General features: G+C 38.7%; 1 protein-coding gene across 1 annotated transcript in view; it reads right to left on the reverse strand.

Moving 5' to 3' along the window:
• The window catches only part of SYNE1 (spectrin repeat containing nuclear envelope protein 1), a 495,298-nt gene that overhangs the window by 109,805 nt on the left and 367,497 nt on the right, over positions 1 to 17,996 (reverse strand). Inside the window, exons 109-118 of the mRNA XM_069598737.1 lie at positions 17,255 to 17,451; positions 16,431 to 16,563; positions 15,863 to 16,045; positions 14,139 to 14,288; positions 12,806 to 12,982; positions 12,213 to 12,368; positions 7,372 to 7,527; positions 3,620 to 3,790; positions 1,246 to 1,379; positions 431 to 635 (exon numbers count right to left, since the gene is read on the reverse strand). Coding sequence (XP_069454838.1) covers positions 431 to 635; positions 1,246 to 1,379; positions 3,620 to 3,790; positions 7,372 to 7,527; positions 12,213 to 12,368; positions 12,806 to 12,982; positions 14,139 to 14,288; positions 15,863 to 16,045; positions 16,431 to 16,563; positions 17,255 to 17,451 — 1,662 coding nt within the window. The remainder of the gene's footprint in view (positions 1 to 430; positions 636 to 1,245; positions 1,380 to 3,619; positions 3,791 to 7,371; positions 7,528 to 12,212; positions 12,369 to 12,805; positions 12,983 to 14,138; positions 14,289 to 15,862; positions 16,046 to 16,430; positions 16,564 to 17,254; positions 17,452 to 17,996) is intronic.

A 17,996-nucleotide genomic window follows, 5' to 3' on the forward strand; every position in this document is an offset into this window, starting at 1 on the left:
TTACCATTAAATTCTTAGAAGAAATTATTGTGTTGAGGCTTACATAAGAGATAATGGCCCTAACTGGACGATATCTTTTAACAGTGGATTTTTGAAAGATGTAACATTACTTTTCATACAGTCATTTCTTATATTGGCCATCTCTATAAAATAGAGATCCTGAGTCTTTCACACGGACTGTATTCTATTAGGAAAAATGGGAAAATGACTCTTTAAAAAGAAAGCAATGGGAGGGGATCTCTTTGACTCTGATACATGTGCAACTGGTTCTGAAAACCTAGCAGGCTCTCTGATATTTGAAACAATTATTTTTGGAAAGCTGTCCCACACAGAGCAATAACAAAAGCTTACACACAGCAGCACTCGCTCTGTTAAACTTGAGAAGTCTAAGCCTGGCAAGTTGAGAACTCGCGATAGTTCTTGAACGTACATTGCAATCTTGGATCCAGGTGGCAACTTCATCATCACTGATGTCCTTGTCGGTGGCTGCCTTCAGGAACTCGTTGGTTCGTCCCTCCTGTTGTTGAACTGTAGCAGCACACTGTTTGAAGTAGTCCTTGTATCTCTGCCAAAGCTGAAGTAGGGCCTTGCTGGCACGCAGCTGCTCGGCAATCTCTTCCAGCAAGTTATTCCATCTGGAAACGATAGCCAACACTCATGGGTTGATTCCCACCTCTCACCAAATGCTGTTATTTGCTATTTTATTTTTCATGATCCTGGTTCATGTGAATATGGAAATAATGCAGATGTCTCGTTTCTATTTAACGTAATAAAAAGTAACATTTCACAGTCATATTTCAAGGGTAGATAGTAGAAAAGGGGTCAATCTTGGGGTATATTGCAGTTATAACTCCTTTCCAAATGTCTTCACTGCATTTGTGTGTGTGTGTGTGTGTGTGTGTGTGTGCAGTCATAGCCCGCCAGGCTCCTATGTCCACGCAATTTCCCAGGCAAGAATACTGGAGTGGGTTGCCATTTCCTTCTCCAGTGGATCTTCCCGACCCAGGGATTGAACCCAGGTCTCCCACACTATAGGCAGATTTTTTTTACCAGTGAGTCACCTGAGAAGCCCCATCTTGACTACATTTGTTTCTCCTTAAATTCATTTTGTGAAAATAAAAATATTAATAGAATAGAGCCTATAAGGCTCAAGTTCAAAATGTTAGGGTTTTAATTGTATCGTTATTTATAATTAGACTGTGATATAAATAATGAGCAACACTGTAAAACCAGTATATTCCATACCTCATGTTGACTTCTTTTAGTGTATTCGTAAGAGTTTCTGTCACAGGTGGGTGACACTCTTTTAAAAGTTGATTGGTCACAGAGCCAAACTTCTGCAAGCTCTTTTCCTGTTTTTCTAGATCATCTTGAAGATTCTGCCCAAAGAAAAGGCCACAGATGACATGCTAGAGTCTAAAAATTCGAATGATCAAATTTTAAAGTAATATAGCTGCTTTCATACAATACGAAAATATGCACATAAAATACATAAACTGTGACTTTTGCCCCAATGCTTCATAGCTTTCCTTTAGATAAGCATTTTTCCTTTTTAATGAGTTTCTTCTTGTGGGTGTGAGGAGGGACTCTTAACAGTTGAGCCTTGGAGTGGGATGGGTAATTCTGCCAGGAAAGTTCACACAGGGAACCCGTGTTCATCATCCAGGAGGAAGCCGCGGGGCTGGTGGGTGTGTAACCTGGCACATCGTGGTTCTCTTCGCTGCTCAAGATCAAAATCCAGATCTGTATTCTATCACTTACCGAGAGCTGCTCTACCAGAAACTTCTGATAATGACAGTTTAAGATATCATAGCTTTTCTGCACGCGTGCATGCTCAGTTGCTTCAGTCGTGACAGTCTGACTCTTTGCGACCCTGTGGACTGTAGTCCGTCATGTTCTTCTGTCCATGGGATTCTCCAGGCAAGAATACTGGAGTGGGTTGCCATGCCCTACTCCAGGGGATCTTCTCCACCCAAGGATCAAACCCGAGTCTCCTGCGTCACCAGCATTGCAGGCAAATTCTTTACACACTGAGCCGCCCTAGCTCAGGAAGCCCCCTAGCTTTTCTGAGTACCATCTAAGCTCTAGCTCTGAGTGTTCTTCCTGGCAAAGAATCTTTATTACACAGGTTATAGGCTTGGCGGAGTCTTCCACCAAGAACCAGTGAAGAAGGATATTTCCCAGGAAATGCTGAAAGGACAGATTCAGTTCTTAGTAAAACTCCTCAGGGAAATCAGGCTGCAAAAATCCACCCCTACCTGACACTGCTTTCTGGTCGCCATCAAATCAAAACACATGAGGAATAGACCCTGAGTTCTTTCATATCTTAAGATAGAAGAGGTGAAACAGAGTAGGCTAAATTAAAAGGTGTTTCTCCTCAAAGGTATAAAATGTGTTTTTAAACTTACTAGTCTCAAAATTGGAGAAGGCAATGGCAACCCACTCTAGTACTCTTGCCTGGAAAATCTCCTGGGCGGAGGAGCCTGGTAGGCTGCAGTCCATGGGGTCGCGAAGAGTCAGACACGACTGAGCGACTTCATTTTCACTTTTCATTTTCATGCATAGGAGAAGGAAATGGCAACCCACTCCAGACGGGGGAGCCTGGTGGGCTGCCGTCTATGGGGTCGCACAGAGTCAGACACGACTGGAGCGACTTAGCAGCAGCAGCAGCAGCAGCAGTCTCAAAATAAGTTTTAATGATTTTTAGTATTTACAATAATTATTTAAGGTTTCACATGTAACTGTACATAACTCATTTTATCCTTCCTGCCTCCTGAAAAAAGGACATTATCTTCAGCAAGTCTGCACATCAGATAGATCAGCAACATATAAACTTTGATTGCCAAGTGAGAGATGTAAGTCGAGGTAAGGAGGGTCCATGCTGGGCTCTTGCTGACCCCTCATCCCTTAGGCCTGCCATGCCCATGCCATCGGCTGCACCATTCAGCCGGGGAGAAAGATCAGTAGCAGGTGAAGAGTGCCCAGTGCCCAGGAACATAGGGGATGAGGGTAGCAATCAACTGAGGGCGGTGGCCTGAGTGAGGAGATTGTGCTTTTTAAGGCCAACAACAGTCATGTTCTTCTGGATGAAGGACATGATAACAGACACACAGGAAACAAAGCAGAAAGTGCTAGAAAATGGGGATGACGTGCATGCATTGGAGAGACAACTGACATTTTGCTGAAAGCAAAGAAAATAACTTAATGGTTTAACAATTTACTCTTTTGCTATTTTTCTTTCTGTCTTCTTTTAAATCCCTTAGAATATGTTTGGGAAAGCAGGATTAAAAAAAAAGAGAAAGGGAAGACATAAAAGGCAGTGATAATAGATACAGAAGATGGATTTGGGTATAAAGTCATTTGATAAAATACATCCATCAGGATATTCATATAATTTAAAAAATCATTTACTTATATACCAGCTATTCCAAAATCTGGTATCCACAGGTAAGTTTGATTATGTAACAAATAAAGTAAAATTAATTTTGAATATTTTGAAAATAATTAAATGCAAACAATATAGACCAACATTCCAGCACGATGTTTGAATTTGTTCACTTTTTAAAAAAATTTCTCTAATTAAAAAGAATGCTAAGGATGGGGTCAATTCACTCCTTACCTGAAGACTGTCCACCTGAATTTGCACAGCTTCTAAAGAGCCAGTGAGCAGACAGAATCGAGAAAGAGAGTATCGGGCCTCCATGAGGCAACTGTTTATCTCATCAAATGCCACTTTATGGTGGCTCCACTGGTCAAGCACAGATTTCAACAGGATCTTGAGTTGGCCAACCTTTCAGAAGACAGAGACTTCTTATAATTGCATACTATTTTACATGATAAAATATATATTCCTTTGGTGGAAAAGACATTAACATTTAAGAACTTCACTGGGGTTTCAGGCATTGCAAGCAAACTCAAATTAAAAAAAAATTATACATTAAAACAAAAAGTTATAAAATATGTTTTTAAAGTAAAAATGTAGCAATGTTGAAATTTAAGCCTTTCATACATGTGATCACATAGTCTAAATTAAAATGCTTAAAAAGGTTACACATATAACCTTGACCTATAGTATCACTTCAGTTCAGTTCAGTTGCTCAGTCATGTCTGACTCTTTGCAACCCCATGGACTGCAGCACACCGGGCTTCCCTGTCTATCGCCAGCTCCTGGAGCTTGCTCAAACTCAAGTCCATTGAGTTGGTGATATCATCCAACCATCTCATCCTCTGTCAATTCCTTCTCCTCCTGCCTTCAATCTTACTCAACATCAGGGTCTTTTCAAATGAGTCAGTCCTTTGCATCAGGTGGCCAAAGTATTGGAGTTTCAGCATCAGTCCTTCCAATGAATATTCACAACTGATTTCCTTTAGGATTGACTGGTTTGATCTCCTTGCAGTCCAAGGGACTCTCAAGAGTCTTCTCCAACACCACAGTTCAAAAGCATCAATTCTATAGTGCTCAGCTTTCTTTATGGTCCAACTTTCACATCCATACATGATTACTGGAAAAACGACAGCTTTGACTAGATGGACCTTTGCTGGCAAAGTAATGTGTCTGCTTTCTAATATGCCGTCTAGGTTGGTCATAGGTTTTCTTCCAAGGAGCAAGCGTTTTTTAATTTCATGGCTGCAGTCACCATCTGCAGTGATTTTGGAGGCCGAGAAAGTAAGTCTTGTCACTGTTTCCACTGTTTTCCAATCTACTTGCCATGAAATGATGGACTGGATGACATGATCTTTGTTTTCTAAATGCTGAGTTTTAAGCCAGCTTTTTCACTCTCCTCTTTCACTTTCATCAAGAGGCTCTTTAGTTCCTCTTCACTTTCTGCCATAAGGGTGGTGTCATCTGCATATCTGAGGTTATTCATATTTCTCTCCACAATCTCGAATCCAGCTTGTGCTTCATCCAGTCCACACTTTTGCATGATGTACTCTGCACTTTGGTAAATATGCAGCATGACACTATACAGCCTTGATGTAGTCCTTTTTCAATGTGGAACCAGTCTGTTGTTTCATGTCAGGTTCTAACTGTTGCTTCTTGACCTGAATACAGATTTCTCTGGAGGCATGTAAGGTGGTCTGATATTCCCATCTCTTAAAGAATTTTCCACAGTTTGTAGTGATCCGCACGAAGGCTTTGGTGTAGTCAATAAAGCAGATGTTTTTCTGGAACTCTCTTGCTTTTTCTATGATCCAATGGATGTTGGCAATTTGATCTCTGGTTTTTTTGCCTTTTCCAAAACCAGCTTGAACATCTGGAAGTTCTCAATTTACGTATTGTTGAAGCCTTTCTTGGAGAATTTTGAGCATTACTTGGCTAGTGTGTGAGATGAGTGCAATTGTGTGGTAGTTTGAACATTCTTTGGTTTTGCCTTTCTTTGATAGTGGAATGAAAACAGATCTTTTCCAGTCCTGTGGTGACTGCTGAGTTTTCCAAATTTGCTGGCATATTGAGTGCAGCACTTTCACAGCATCATCTTTCAGGATTTGAAATAGCTCAACTGGAATCCCATCACCTCCACTAGCTTTGTTCGTAGTGATGCCTCCTAAGGCCCACTTGACTTCACATTCCAGGATGTCTGGCTCTAGATGAGTGATCACACCATCATGGTTACCTGTGTCATGAAGATCTTTTCTGTATAGTTCTTTGGTGTATTCTTGTATAGGCATATTCTTTGTATAGTTCTCTTCTTAACATCTTCTGCTTCTGTTGGGTCCATACTGTTTCTGTCTTTATTGAGTCCATCTTTGCATGAAATGTTCCCTTGGTATCTCTGATTTTCTTAAAGATATCTCTAGTTTTCCCCATTGTATTGTTTTCCTCTATATCTTTGCCGTGATCACTGATGAAGGTTTTCTTATCTCTCCTTGCTATTCTTTGGAACTCTGCATTCAGATGGGTGTGTCTTTCCTTTTCTCCTTTGCCTTTCAATTCTCTTCTTTTCTCAGCTATTTGTAAGGCCTCCTCAGACAACTATCTTGCCTTTTTGTATATTTTTTTCTTGGGGATGGTTTTGGTCACCACCACCTATACAATGCGACAAACCTCCACCCATAGTTCTTCAGGCACTCTATCAGATCTAATCCCTTGAATCTATTTGTCACTTCCACTGTATAATTATAAGGGATTTGATTTAGATCACATTTGAATGGTCTAATGGTTTTCGCTACTTTCTTCAATTTAAGTCTGAATTTTGTAATAAGGAGTTCATGATCTGAGCCTATAGTATCTATATATATTTATATGAATATACATATATATTTATTTTTATAATATGTATATATATTATATATATTGTTTATAAAATATATCGGAGAAGGGAATGGCACCCCACTCCAGTACTCTTGCCTGGAAAATCCCATGGACGGAGGAGCCTGGTAGGCTGCAGTCCATGGGGTCGTGAAGAGTCAGACATGACTAAGTGACTTCACTTTCACTTTTCACTTTCATACATTGGAGAAGGAAATGGCAACACACTCCAGTGTTCTTGCCTGGAGAATCCTAGGGATGGCGGAGCCTGGTGGGCTGCCGTCTATGGGGTTGCCGAGAGTCAGACACAACTGAAGCGACTTAGCAGCAGCAGCATAAAATATACATATAAAAGTGATAAAAGCTCAATATATTTAGTACCACCATTTAGGAAACATATTAACTGAGTGTTTTACATTCATTAACTCATTTCATCCTGGTAACAACCTTTGAGGTAGATGGAATCTTCACTTATCTTACAGATGAGGAAACTGAGGGATGAAGAGGTGACTTAGACCTAGGTGTTGGCTGCACAGATAGGGACAGAGGTCAGAGTCTAGTCTATCCTGAAATAGGGCTGACAAGACTGCTGATGGACTAGAGGTGGGTCTGAGAGAAAGAGGGGAATGAAGAACAACTCCAAGGGTTTCAGCCCATGCTACTGGATGGGTAGAATTGTCATGAACTGAGATGGCAGAAAGCGTAGGTTTGAGGGGGACTGATGGGAGCTGGGCAGGAAGCTTGAGATGTCTACTGGCCACGTGAGTGGAGACGATAGAGGACTTCCCTCTCTGTCTGTCCCTGACTGAGTTTAGCAGAGAAGTTCAACCTGAGTATACACATTTGAGAACCATCTGTGCCTAAATGGTATTGATAGACCAGGAATAGATAAGATTATTGAGAAAGGAATGTCCATAATAATGTTAATTATAGGAAACATCTGAAGCTAGACTCTTTTTGAAAGGTTAACAAAGTGGACTTAACAGTATAAATACACACTGTTTAGATTCAGTGATTATTTCTTCAGTTACTTTATGAAAATCAAAGCCCACGTCACATTCACATTTGGACACAAGATGGTAAGCGCAGTCTTGGAGCCAACTCTCCACAAGCAACATTACCATGTGGTCTAAATTTGCCCAAGTTTGGTTGAGCTCCTGAAGCGTGCTCCTGACAGTGCCAGAGACTTCTTCTTTCTTGTTCTGAACCAAAGCAAGTCCATTCTGCTCAATTTTCTCTACCTCTTTCTCTTTTGCTTTAATCAAGTCTTCCAGATCCTAAAAGATGAAGAAATAGTCATCTTAAATTATTCTGTTATGGAACTCTGGGGTGCACTGAAATTGAGCCATGATAGTCTCATAACCCCAAAAAACCTTTTACTAATCCAAAAAGCTTATTGTTCTCAGGAGAGGGTTGCCAGAATGATATTTCTTCCTACATTTAACTTTTTAAAATTCTCTTCTCATTCCATGAGAGGTGAGTGTAACTTAAAAAATACAAAATTTGATTACATACTAGATAAGGAAATGGCAACATGGAATTTTTTTTCAACAAGCTACAAGGAAAGAAATATACATTGGAAATGGTAACATGACTTATATCCTTAAATTCATTTATCTTGCTATTGGAAAAGGTTCACAGTCCTAGTCTCTGGGATGAAATGCGATAGAATGGTGTTCTGGACCCCAGTATCTGAGATTTAGCTCCACTTCTGTGACCATTAAGTTGAGCCACTTTGTGCAAGTGAGAAACTCCCATAGGGTCTCAGTTTCTTCAAATGAAAGAAACGAGAATCTCCATTAACCTCCCTTTCTCCCTAAAATACTCTGATTCAAGTGATTCAGAAACACTGTATGGGTTTTTTTTTCATGAGTCAATTCCTCATCTTCCTTAGGATTTGCGTTTATAATGGTCAGCACGAAATGTCCGGGCTTCCCTGGTAGCTCAATTGGTAAAGAATCGGCCTGCAGTGTAGGAGATCCTGGTTCAATCCCTGGGTCAGGAAGACCCTCTGGAGAAGGAAATGGCAACCCAGTCCAGTATTCTTGCCTGCAAAGTTTCATGAACAGAGGAGCCTGGTGGGCTATTGTCCATGGGTTCATAAGAATTAGACACAACTTAGCGACTAAACCATCTCCACCACCACCATGAAATGTTCTAAAAAGAAAATGAGATGATGATAGAGAGGTCATACTTAACCATAATCCTAACTCATATTTTAAATTCATTAGAAAATTTTGAAAGCACCTTGAGCCAGGTTGAGACTGCTATCAACATTTTATGGATGAACAAGTGAGAGATTTAAGTCATACAACGTGTCTCAGGTCACAGAAAGGCCAGAAGCGGAATTAGAACCCGAGACTTTTGAGCCTACTGACTCTCAGCCCAGTGCTGAAGGCGGGTCATTGGCTAGGAGTCATGGAGAAGGTGTAAACCTATGTTGGGGTGATGTGAGCAGCTGTAGTATACGGAGACCTGGTTATATGATCATATTCAGAAGTACATCCCCAGAACTAGGTATGCAGATGTGTAGGCCTTGGGGCTCAGCATGAAGAAAACTGAAAAATATTTTAAGCTTGGATAATGTCTCCATTCTGTGAAAAAGATTTCCACCTCCCTGTCATGATCCACACACGGATCACTCTATCAGTCTTGGGTGGTGGTATGGGTACGGGTAGGGTAACGTCCTGGTCTCTGTTACTTTAAATGAGCCCCTTTAGTTTTTGTTTCTGTGTGGTCCAATCTTTTCATCACTCTCTGTGTGTCTGTGTGTGTGTGTGCCCAGTTGCTAAGTCATGTCCAACTCTTTGCAAACTCAGGATGGACTGTAGCCCACCAGGCTCCCCTGTCCATGGAATTTTTCAGGCAAGCATACTAGAGTAGGTTGCCATGCCCTCCTCCAGGGGATATTCCTGACTCAGGAATTGAAACTAAGTCTCCTATGTCTCCCGCCCTGGCAGGTGGATTCTTTAGCACTGTGCCACCTGGGAAGCCCTGGACCTTATGTACAAAATAGGAATAATAATACACTTGGCTCACCTCAAAGAGATAACATTGGATAAATAAATCTATGAAATCCTTTTTAAGCTGTTAAAAACTAGGCAAATGTAAGAGTATTATTTTATTTAGCCATTTGGTAATTTGCCTTGCTTCAGTGCAAATTTATTTATTTTTCTCTCCTTAATTATTAGGAAGCTATTTTTGTCTTGATGTATTAATTAGAAGTTCTTACAGTCAGTAGCCTAAAGAGATAATTTTTGTTTTTAATAACTGGTCTTTTATTTACAATTTATAATTTTGCCAGTCTGTTGACAGCTTTGATAATTAACCTGAGAATGAACATAATGATTAATAGGGTTACAGGTCCTATATACAGTGAAGAAAACATAATCAACTTTATTATATAAGGATTTTTTTTTCTCTACTTCTCTAAAGGATTACATAACCAAATAATCCTTCCAACATGTCTTTAGTATTATTCTAAAATTCAACCACTAGAATTAACCTTATTCTCATTTATCCATAGATGTTAGCGTTTTAAGTGAGCAATATTAAATAAATGATCCATTGCTTAGAAACACATCTCAAAAGTGTCCTGCACATTTATGTTGGCATAAAAGCACAACCCAGGAGAGAAACAGGAATGAAATATATATTTTGTGCAAAACAAAGGTATGTTTTCATTTCTCTCCAATAATAATTAAAAGATGACTCTGTTTCTGATCAATGAAGGGAAAAGCCAAAACTAACATTTTTTGCAATAATAAATCATTCTTAACTTGGGCTAATTCAGAAATATCAGTTTTTAGGTTGCTTTGAGTTCATAAATTACTCCTGGAAAAGTAAAAAAATATCCAAGACCTTTTAAACAAAATAAAGCTTGAATCCAGTCACCATTGTAAGTATGCTGGCTTGAATTCTATACTTTGGTCCAGAGGAAAAATTTCTCAAGAATAACAATAAATTTTCACCAATGTTTGTGGTGCTGTCAGTGGAACTTGCCAGTTAGGCTACTGTGATTTATCTGTGATACCCCAAAATAAATGTGGACTACTTTAATTCTGTTGTTGTTTTTTTTTAATGACTTTTCATTTGAAATCATGGATTGGCATTGGGGTGAAGTCCTTTCAACCACACATGAAGCTTTCTTTCTGACACTGCCTGATGTGACCCTCTGGGAGACTACAATTTGGGTCGGAAAAGGAGTAAGACTTGGTCAAGTTTCTGCTATATTTTCCATCTAGCAATCTCTCTCTCTCTCTGTCAAACAGAAGACACTACATAAAAAGAAAATGGAAAATGGCAGAAGAAAAGTACATTAAGGAGAACAAAAAATAGCAAGCAAGAAAAAAATAAATGAGGAGAAGGAAGAAGGAAAAACAAAGGACAAGGAAAGCTAACCTATAATTTCAGTCTTTCCATAGTCAAGTTTCTTACAACAAGGTCATAAGGAAGCACTCATCTTTCTCATGTTCATTCTGAAATTATGTTTTAATTTTAATAAAGACACTTGAGGAAGTCATCCTTCAAAGTAAAATTCTGAAATTCTGGCTTACTTGTACATTTTAGAATTGATAGCCTAAGTTAAAAACACTACTGGACCCTGGAAAATTGGAAAGGCAATGAGACTAGCTAATGCATGTTTTTGGTCTTCCATCTTTTACACAACCATCTTATTTTGCAGGGAGAGGGGTTTGGGGGGTGTGTGGGGGCATGCCACAAGGCATGTGTGACTTTAGTTCCTTGCCCAGGGATGGAACCAGTCAGTGTCCCCGGCAGTGGAATTGCTGAATCACCAAGGAAGTCCCTACACACCCATCTTATGATGTGAAGTTTTTTCAAACTATTTCTCTGTATGATAGTTTCCTTTGCCATTTTCATGCATCCTCAAAATTGTACTTCATTAGCTTGTCAGCCCAGTACAAAAGCCCGTGCTCTTTTCTGAACCAAAAGGCTTTGATTGAGAGCTTAAATATATCTCTTTACATATACCCCCTGAAGAAAAAACATTGTTTCAAGGGAAGATCATTAGGAAAGGCCTTTCTTTTTGAAAGCTGAAATAGAAAAACAGATTTGGGGTAAGGAGCATTTCTGTAGAATTGCTTCACAGTTTAGTCTTCAACTATCCTTAGGAAATACTATAGAGAACCATCACAGCTAATCTGTAACACATAAATTACTGAATTATTTTTTTTAATTACAGCATTAACTGTAATAGCTTATATTTCTTTCATATAAACAAGAACCCCTAAGGAAATATTAAGGAGTCCCAAGTCACTGGAAAACATTTAGTTAGCCCACTCCACCTGAACCAACATCCTTATCACTAACTGCGGAATAAGCAGGCGCTGTCTGGTCTTTCTGATGGGACACAGTAGTGGGGGCAACACTGTCCCCTGGGAAGCACTGGCTCACTGGAGTTGAACCAGAATTCAATCAAGCCTCTAATGCTGACTTCCATTTATACAGGAAAGACAGGTGAGAGAAGCGCTTCTTAAGGAAGTGTGTGTGTGTGTGTTCAGTCGCTTCAGTCCTACTCAATACTCTTTCTGACCCCAAGGACCGTAGCCTGCCCTGCTCCTTTGTCCATGGAATTTCCCAAGCAAGAAAACTGGAGTGGGTTGCCACTTCCCACTCCAGGGGATCTTTCCGACCCAGGGATCAAATCCGAGTCTCTTGTGTCTTCTGCCTTGGCAGGTGGATGCTTTGCCATTGCGCTACCTGGGAAGCCCGAATGATCAGTATGGGGGGTTAGAACCATTCTCTATTAATAAATTCAAATTTATAAAAAAAGGTGGAAAAAAACCTACTAGGTGGAAAAACATTATAATTCATGTAATCAGAGAAATTTGTTACCAAATGCAGCATTTTTTAATATGTAACTCTCAATTGTCATGACTTGCAAATTTGGTGTATGACATCAAACTGTGAAGGGTGCTTGTCCGCCACTCAGACAAGTTACCTGACAGTCTTTCATCGCGTTCTGAACTGAAGCCTGGTCTCCAATGCGATGCTGTTGTTTCAGTCTCTCTTCCTGGGTTTCAAACCATGTTTTCAGACACTGTACGTTATTTTCATACTCTGACCAAGATTCCAATAAGCCTTCCAACAACTGAATCTGAACAAACATAACAAAATTTGCAATTTTGTTTTAGAATCCAATTATTGGCAGATCACTATTTCCTTCAGATAAAGAATTCTTAAAAAAAAACAGTCCATTGTATCTATGATTAAGAATGAATGTTAAAGAGTGTAAATCAATGACTATTATCGGTAAACAAGTAAATCACTTAAGTCAACTTTGAAGCAAAGGAAAAAGATATTAAGACCTTAAATAAAGGAAAACAATATGAAATATTCAAAGAGAAGAGGGTACAGAGACAAAATAATGAACAAAGCTGAAGAACAGTTAAAATGAAAACCTCCAGGATCTATCCCTTCAGAAGCAGTCCTATGCCCAGTGGACCCATACTACTTTGTGGAATGAGTTTTCTCTACCGAGTATACCTGTTCTTGGAGTTTTCATGAAACATGGATAAGGAATGCTTGGCTCACCTTCTCAGTGACCAGACCCTGCAGGATTTGCCAGCTTTTATTCATTGCTCCAAGTCGCTCAGCAAAATCAGTCTTGTCACTGCGTTTACTTTCCACATCCTGACTGCTGATCTGTAGCACAGACTGGTTCACAAAATCAACAGTCAGCTGCTTACAGTTAATGTCAATCTGAAAACCCTGAAAAGGGAGAGGAGAAAATAAGAAAATAAGGTTATATGTATACATTTCTTATATGATTTTATACATATCAGCTTCCTTGATAGCTCAGTTGGTAAAGAATCCACCTGCAATGCAAGAGACCTTGGTTCAATTCCTGGGTTGGGAAGATCCGCTGGAGAAGGAATAGGCTACTTATTTCAGTATTCTTGGGCTTCCCTTGTGACTCAGCTGGTAAAGACTCCACCTGCAATGCGGGAGACCTGGGTTTGATCCCTGGGTTGGGAAGATCCCCTGGAGAAGGAAAAGGCTACCCACTCCAGTATTCTGGCTGAGAATTCCATGGACCATATAGCCCATGCAGTTGCAAAGAGCGGGACGCGACTTTTACTTTTTAATATTTTACCAGGAGTTGGAAAGCCTTAAGCAAGCTTAAGATGAATATTATCACTTCCATGATTTTAGTCCAAATGGCACAGTCTGTATATATTAATATAATCTATTATTTTCAGAAATTGAATATATATGTAAATATGCAACATATGAATATACTGAATATAAATTGATTTAATACATTTTGAATGTATAAATATATCGAATTTAAATTTGTGAAAATTTGAACATATAGATATATTGAGTATAAATATGTGTGTGTGTATTAGTTGCTCAGTGGTGTCTGACTTTTTGTGACCCCATGGACTGTAGCCCACCAGGCTTCTCTGTCCATGGAATTCTCCAGGTAAAAATACTGGAGTGGGTTGCCATGTCCTTCTCCAAAGGATATTCCCGATCCAGGGATTGAACCCAGGTCTCCTACATTGCAGACAGATTCTTTACCATCTAGGCCATCAGGGAAAACTTGAGTATAAATATATATATTTTTTAGGAAGAGTACATAGAATTGGACAAACTACATAATCCCACTATATCATATAAATAAATTATAGTATTTATTTTTATGACTTCTTAAAATGACACAAAATCTTATTCAAAATTTTGTCCTTATACTGGACGATGCTCCTATGCCTATAACGAGGGAGGCAGTTTTCTTACTATCAGAAACCTCTCTGGTCACTATATTTCAGACCTGATTTCTATAACTTGAGTTTTTGAGTTTCTTCCAATAAAGCAGTCTTAAAACACAAAGAGCCAGAAACAAACAAGAATGTTTAATTACCTTATATTTCTGAAGGTACTCATGAATTGTCTTGTAACCAATGGAATTTTTAATATTCTCTTCATCCTTTTGAATAACACTTTCCATAAGAGAAATCCAAGTCATGACTTCAGAAATGGCGTGGCGAGAAGGCAGTTTATCCATTTGGAGCTGCTCATGTCAGAGACAGAACAAGTCACAGTGTTAAAATTCAAACTGATTTCTGTTAACTTAAAATTCTACTAATTCCTACTAAAGTACCAACAGAGTAACACTTCTTAATGACATTTTTGGCTATTAACCTCGTTAGAAGCTGGAAATTAAACATCAGGCAAACACTGAACAGTAATAGTCCTCATGTTCACTTGACATCGAATACTATAAACATTGTATTAACACTACCCAATTAATCAAAACACCAGCAAGAAGAAAATATTATTCTTATTTTATAGCTAGTTTTATGAGTATTAAAAAACGTAACTACAAAACATTCAACAGATGTATTTTATTAATTATCTTGTAAAATCTCTGTGTATTACGACTCAGGAATGTTCAAAGAAGGAAGAAAAATACCACCACACGACAAACTATCATTTTCTAGATTTTTGGCACTCTGATATTTGTTCCGAAGAGTATAGCCAATTTCCTCCATCTTTCACTAAAATATACTTAGAATCCTGAATCTTCCTTAACATATCAAACATTTATGCAAATACTTAGAAGGATTGGGGGGACAAAAGCAATCATTCAAAATATTTATGGACTTCTAGGTAGTGCAGAAAGATATAGAAGTCAATGTGAGATGTTTCCTGCTCTCTAGAAATGTTCAGCCACTGATTAGGAGGGATGAGACGTTTATATGAAACACGCCTTTTACACAGTGATGAATGTCAAAGAGAGATACAGATAAAACAGCTGGGAAGTCAGCACTAAGAAGCCTATTTCCAGATAAGGAAACTGCTTACTTTTCCTTACTCTATTTGTTGCATGTCAGCTCTATTGTAGGTAAGATTATAGGTCTTTTACATATACTATTGGGCTTCCCTTCTGGCTCAGCTGGTAAACAATCTGCCTGCAATGCGGGAGACCTGGGTTCAACCCCTGAAGAAGGGAACAGCTATCCACTCCAGTATTCTGGCCTGGAGAATTCCATGGACTGTATAGTCCGTGGGGTCGCAAAGAGTCAGACACAACTGAGCGACTTTCACTTTCACATATACTATTATTAAATCTTCATAACTACTTACTTTTTGAGAGAGGCATGGTCACACTCATTTTATTTATGAGAAAACAAATAATTTAAACATGGACAGACAAGGATTCTAACACACACAATAAAGAAGCCATTGGAAGACAGGGAATTGGTAGATTGGGCATTTGTAGAATCATTCACTCTTTTCTTTTTGGGGGGCATGGGGCACATTGATTTACAATGTTGTGTTACCTTCTACTGAAAAGGAAAGTGAGTCAGTTATACAGATAACACATTCACTCTTTTTTAGATTCTTTCCATACAGGTCATTACAGAATATTGAGTGAGGGTCCCTGTGCTATACCATAGGTTCTTTTTGGTTATCTATTTTATGTCTAGCAATATTAATATGCAATATAAGGGAAGACATAAAAGACAGGGTGTCCAAGACATAGCTGATTTAAATTTGTGAGCAAAAGCAGATAAATGTACTTTTCCATCTAATACCATTTACATCAGTTATGAACAATTAAACTGATGATTATTTCTGTACCTGGTGAAGCTTTTCCTGTACGGCTGGAATATTTGTCAGCAGGTCATTCCACTGGCCATCAATGTGGGACAGCTCAGAACGCAAGGCAGCTGTGTCCACTTTCTTTAATCGAAGAAGCTGATTTCCAGTGCTCAGAACAGACGATTTTAGTGTGGACTTGGCATCTACCTCTTTGGAAAACTCCTAGAAGAAGTACCAACAGTCAAATCAGGATTAAGTAGCCAGACCTTACATTTACAGAAAGGGACTAACTTATTACATAAAGTTTTTTCTTTCCATCTTGAAGGGGAGTGGCGATATTAAGCACTCTGAGGAAAATAAAAGCAACAGGCCCTTGCCCTGAATGAAAGCCAACCTCCCTTAGACACTACTCTAAAGAGGCAATGTGGAGGCTTAGTATTTTGCAGAATGATTGAACACACAGAGTTAACAACGACAAATTCTCTATAGCTTGACTTACTACTATATCCACTTATAGCTGATATTTTTACTGGTGTTAAGTCAGGTTTTACCTAAAGGCTTGAAAACAGTTAAAACCGAATCAAATGCTTTAGATTCTTAAGCTTACCAGAAAACCATTCAGGTGATCACGGACCATTTCCAGTTCTTGTGGGACTGTCACAGATTGCTGAGTCCAAAATTCTAGCCTGTCTTTTGCAGACTGTAACCAGTGGATTAGATCTGCAGATTCACTTTGATATCTGTAAGGATAATAATAAGCCTATTAAGTAAACATCCAATCCCAACTTTATGCTAACCTATGTTGTTCGCAAATGCTAATTTTGAAAGGAGACAGGTCAGGATTTGGGAGAATCATGCCCTGGGTGGACACTCTCAAATTCCCTTCTCTTAATATCCATATCTTAAGAGGGTCAGTCTCTCTGTTTCAGTATTCCCATGTCTAAGCTGAAAATTAAAAAATATCTTTCTCCTACTCCTTCACATTGAGGCTACCTACTGAGAAAATATTAGATGATTGTTAAAGTTCTTAGACATAAAGGTGGCATAAAAACAAGGATTTTGTTATATAAAATCAACCTTCCACCTCTCTTGATTACCTGCTATTGCCCTCAAGGAAAACTCTATCTTTTCAAAACACACTCTCTCTTCTTTCTCTCCTTCTAAGATTTACTGTGACCACCCATGTGCATTGATAGGCAAGGGAGACGACAGCTCAAAAGTTAGATGTATTGCATAATGCCTGCCTCCCTCACCCTTTTTTTAAGTACATGTTTACACAATTACACAAGAATCCAATTTGAAGCTTCGTGTTTGGCTTTCTTTTCCAAACTCTGTGGTATGTTCCTTGAGGGACCACATCTTTTTCAACTCGGAGGCCCAACAGCCTTATAAACACTGCAGCAGTAATTTAAAAATTTGCCCAAGTATTACCTGGTCCAGTGTTTCAATATTGTTTCCAGTCTGTGAAGTTCCTTAGACACTTTGTTGGTATCATTTAACCAGTGTTCTCCAAGTTGATTTAGCTGGCTTTCCAGATCTGGGCAGCTAACAGATATCAGAAGTCGTTTTCCATCATCTATTACCTGATATAATTTGGGCTGGTATTCATTAAGGCTGGATTTCAAATGCTAAAATGATCGAAAATACTGGGTCAAAGTTCAGATAATGCAATTTTTCACCCTAAAGATTATAATTTCTCTATAATGTTCCCCTTACCCCTTAGTCAGATTTTAACTATTTACACTGAAGTTTCTACTTCATGTTTCTATATCTAAGTATATAACTTTGGGGGTACTTAAAACTATTGACGTATCATTATTTGAAGAATATTGTGACACCAACAAAAAAATACAAAGTAATGCTTGGTGGAGGCTGAATTTTCAAAAAGAGCTCTCTCTCATTAAAAATAAGAAAAAAAGTGGGGGGGAGGGCTTTTTGATGCTCTATCATAAAACAACCATCTGTAATTATTTCAAGACAGTGAGACTTCAGCATAACAAGTGGAAACACTTGCTGAAGGCTACATTTTCAAAAGGGGCTCTCATTAAAAAAAAGAAAAAGATCTTTTTATGTTCTATTATGAAACAAACACTGAAAGTAAAAGTACTTAACAAAATACTGGATTGAAAGTTTGAGTAGATCTGTTAAAAACATGGGAAAGCTTCAAAAAGCG

The sequence above is a fragment of the Ovis canadensis genome, chromosome 8 (assembly GCF_042477335.2).
Source record: "Ovis canadensis isolate MfBH-ARS-UI-01 breed Bighorn chromosome 8, ARS-UI_OviCan_v2, whole genome shotgun sequence".
NCBI lineage: Eukaryota > Metazoa > Chordata > Mammalia > Artiodactyla > Bovidae > Ovis > Ovis canadensis.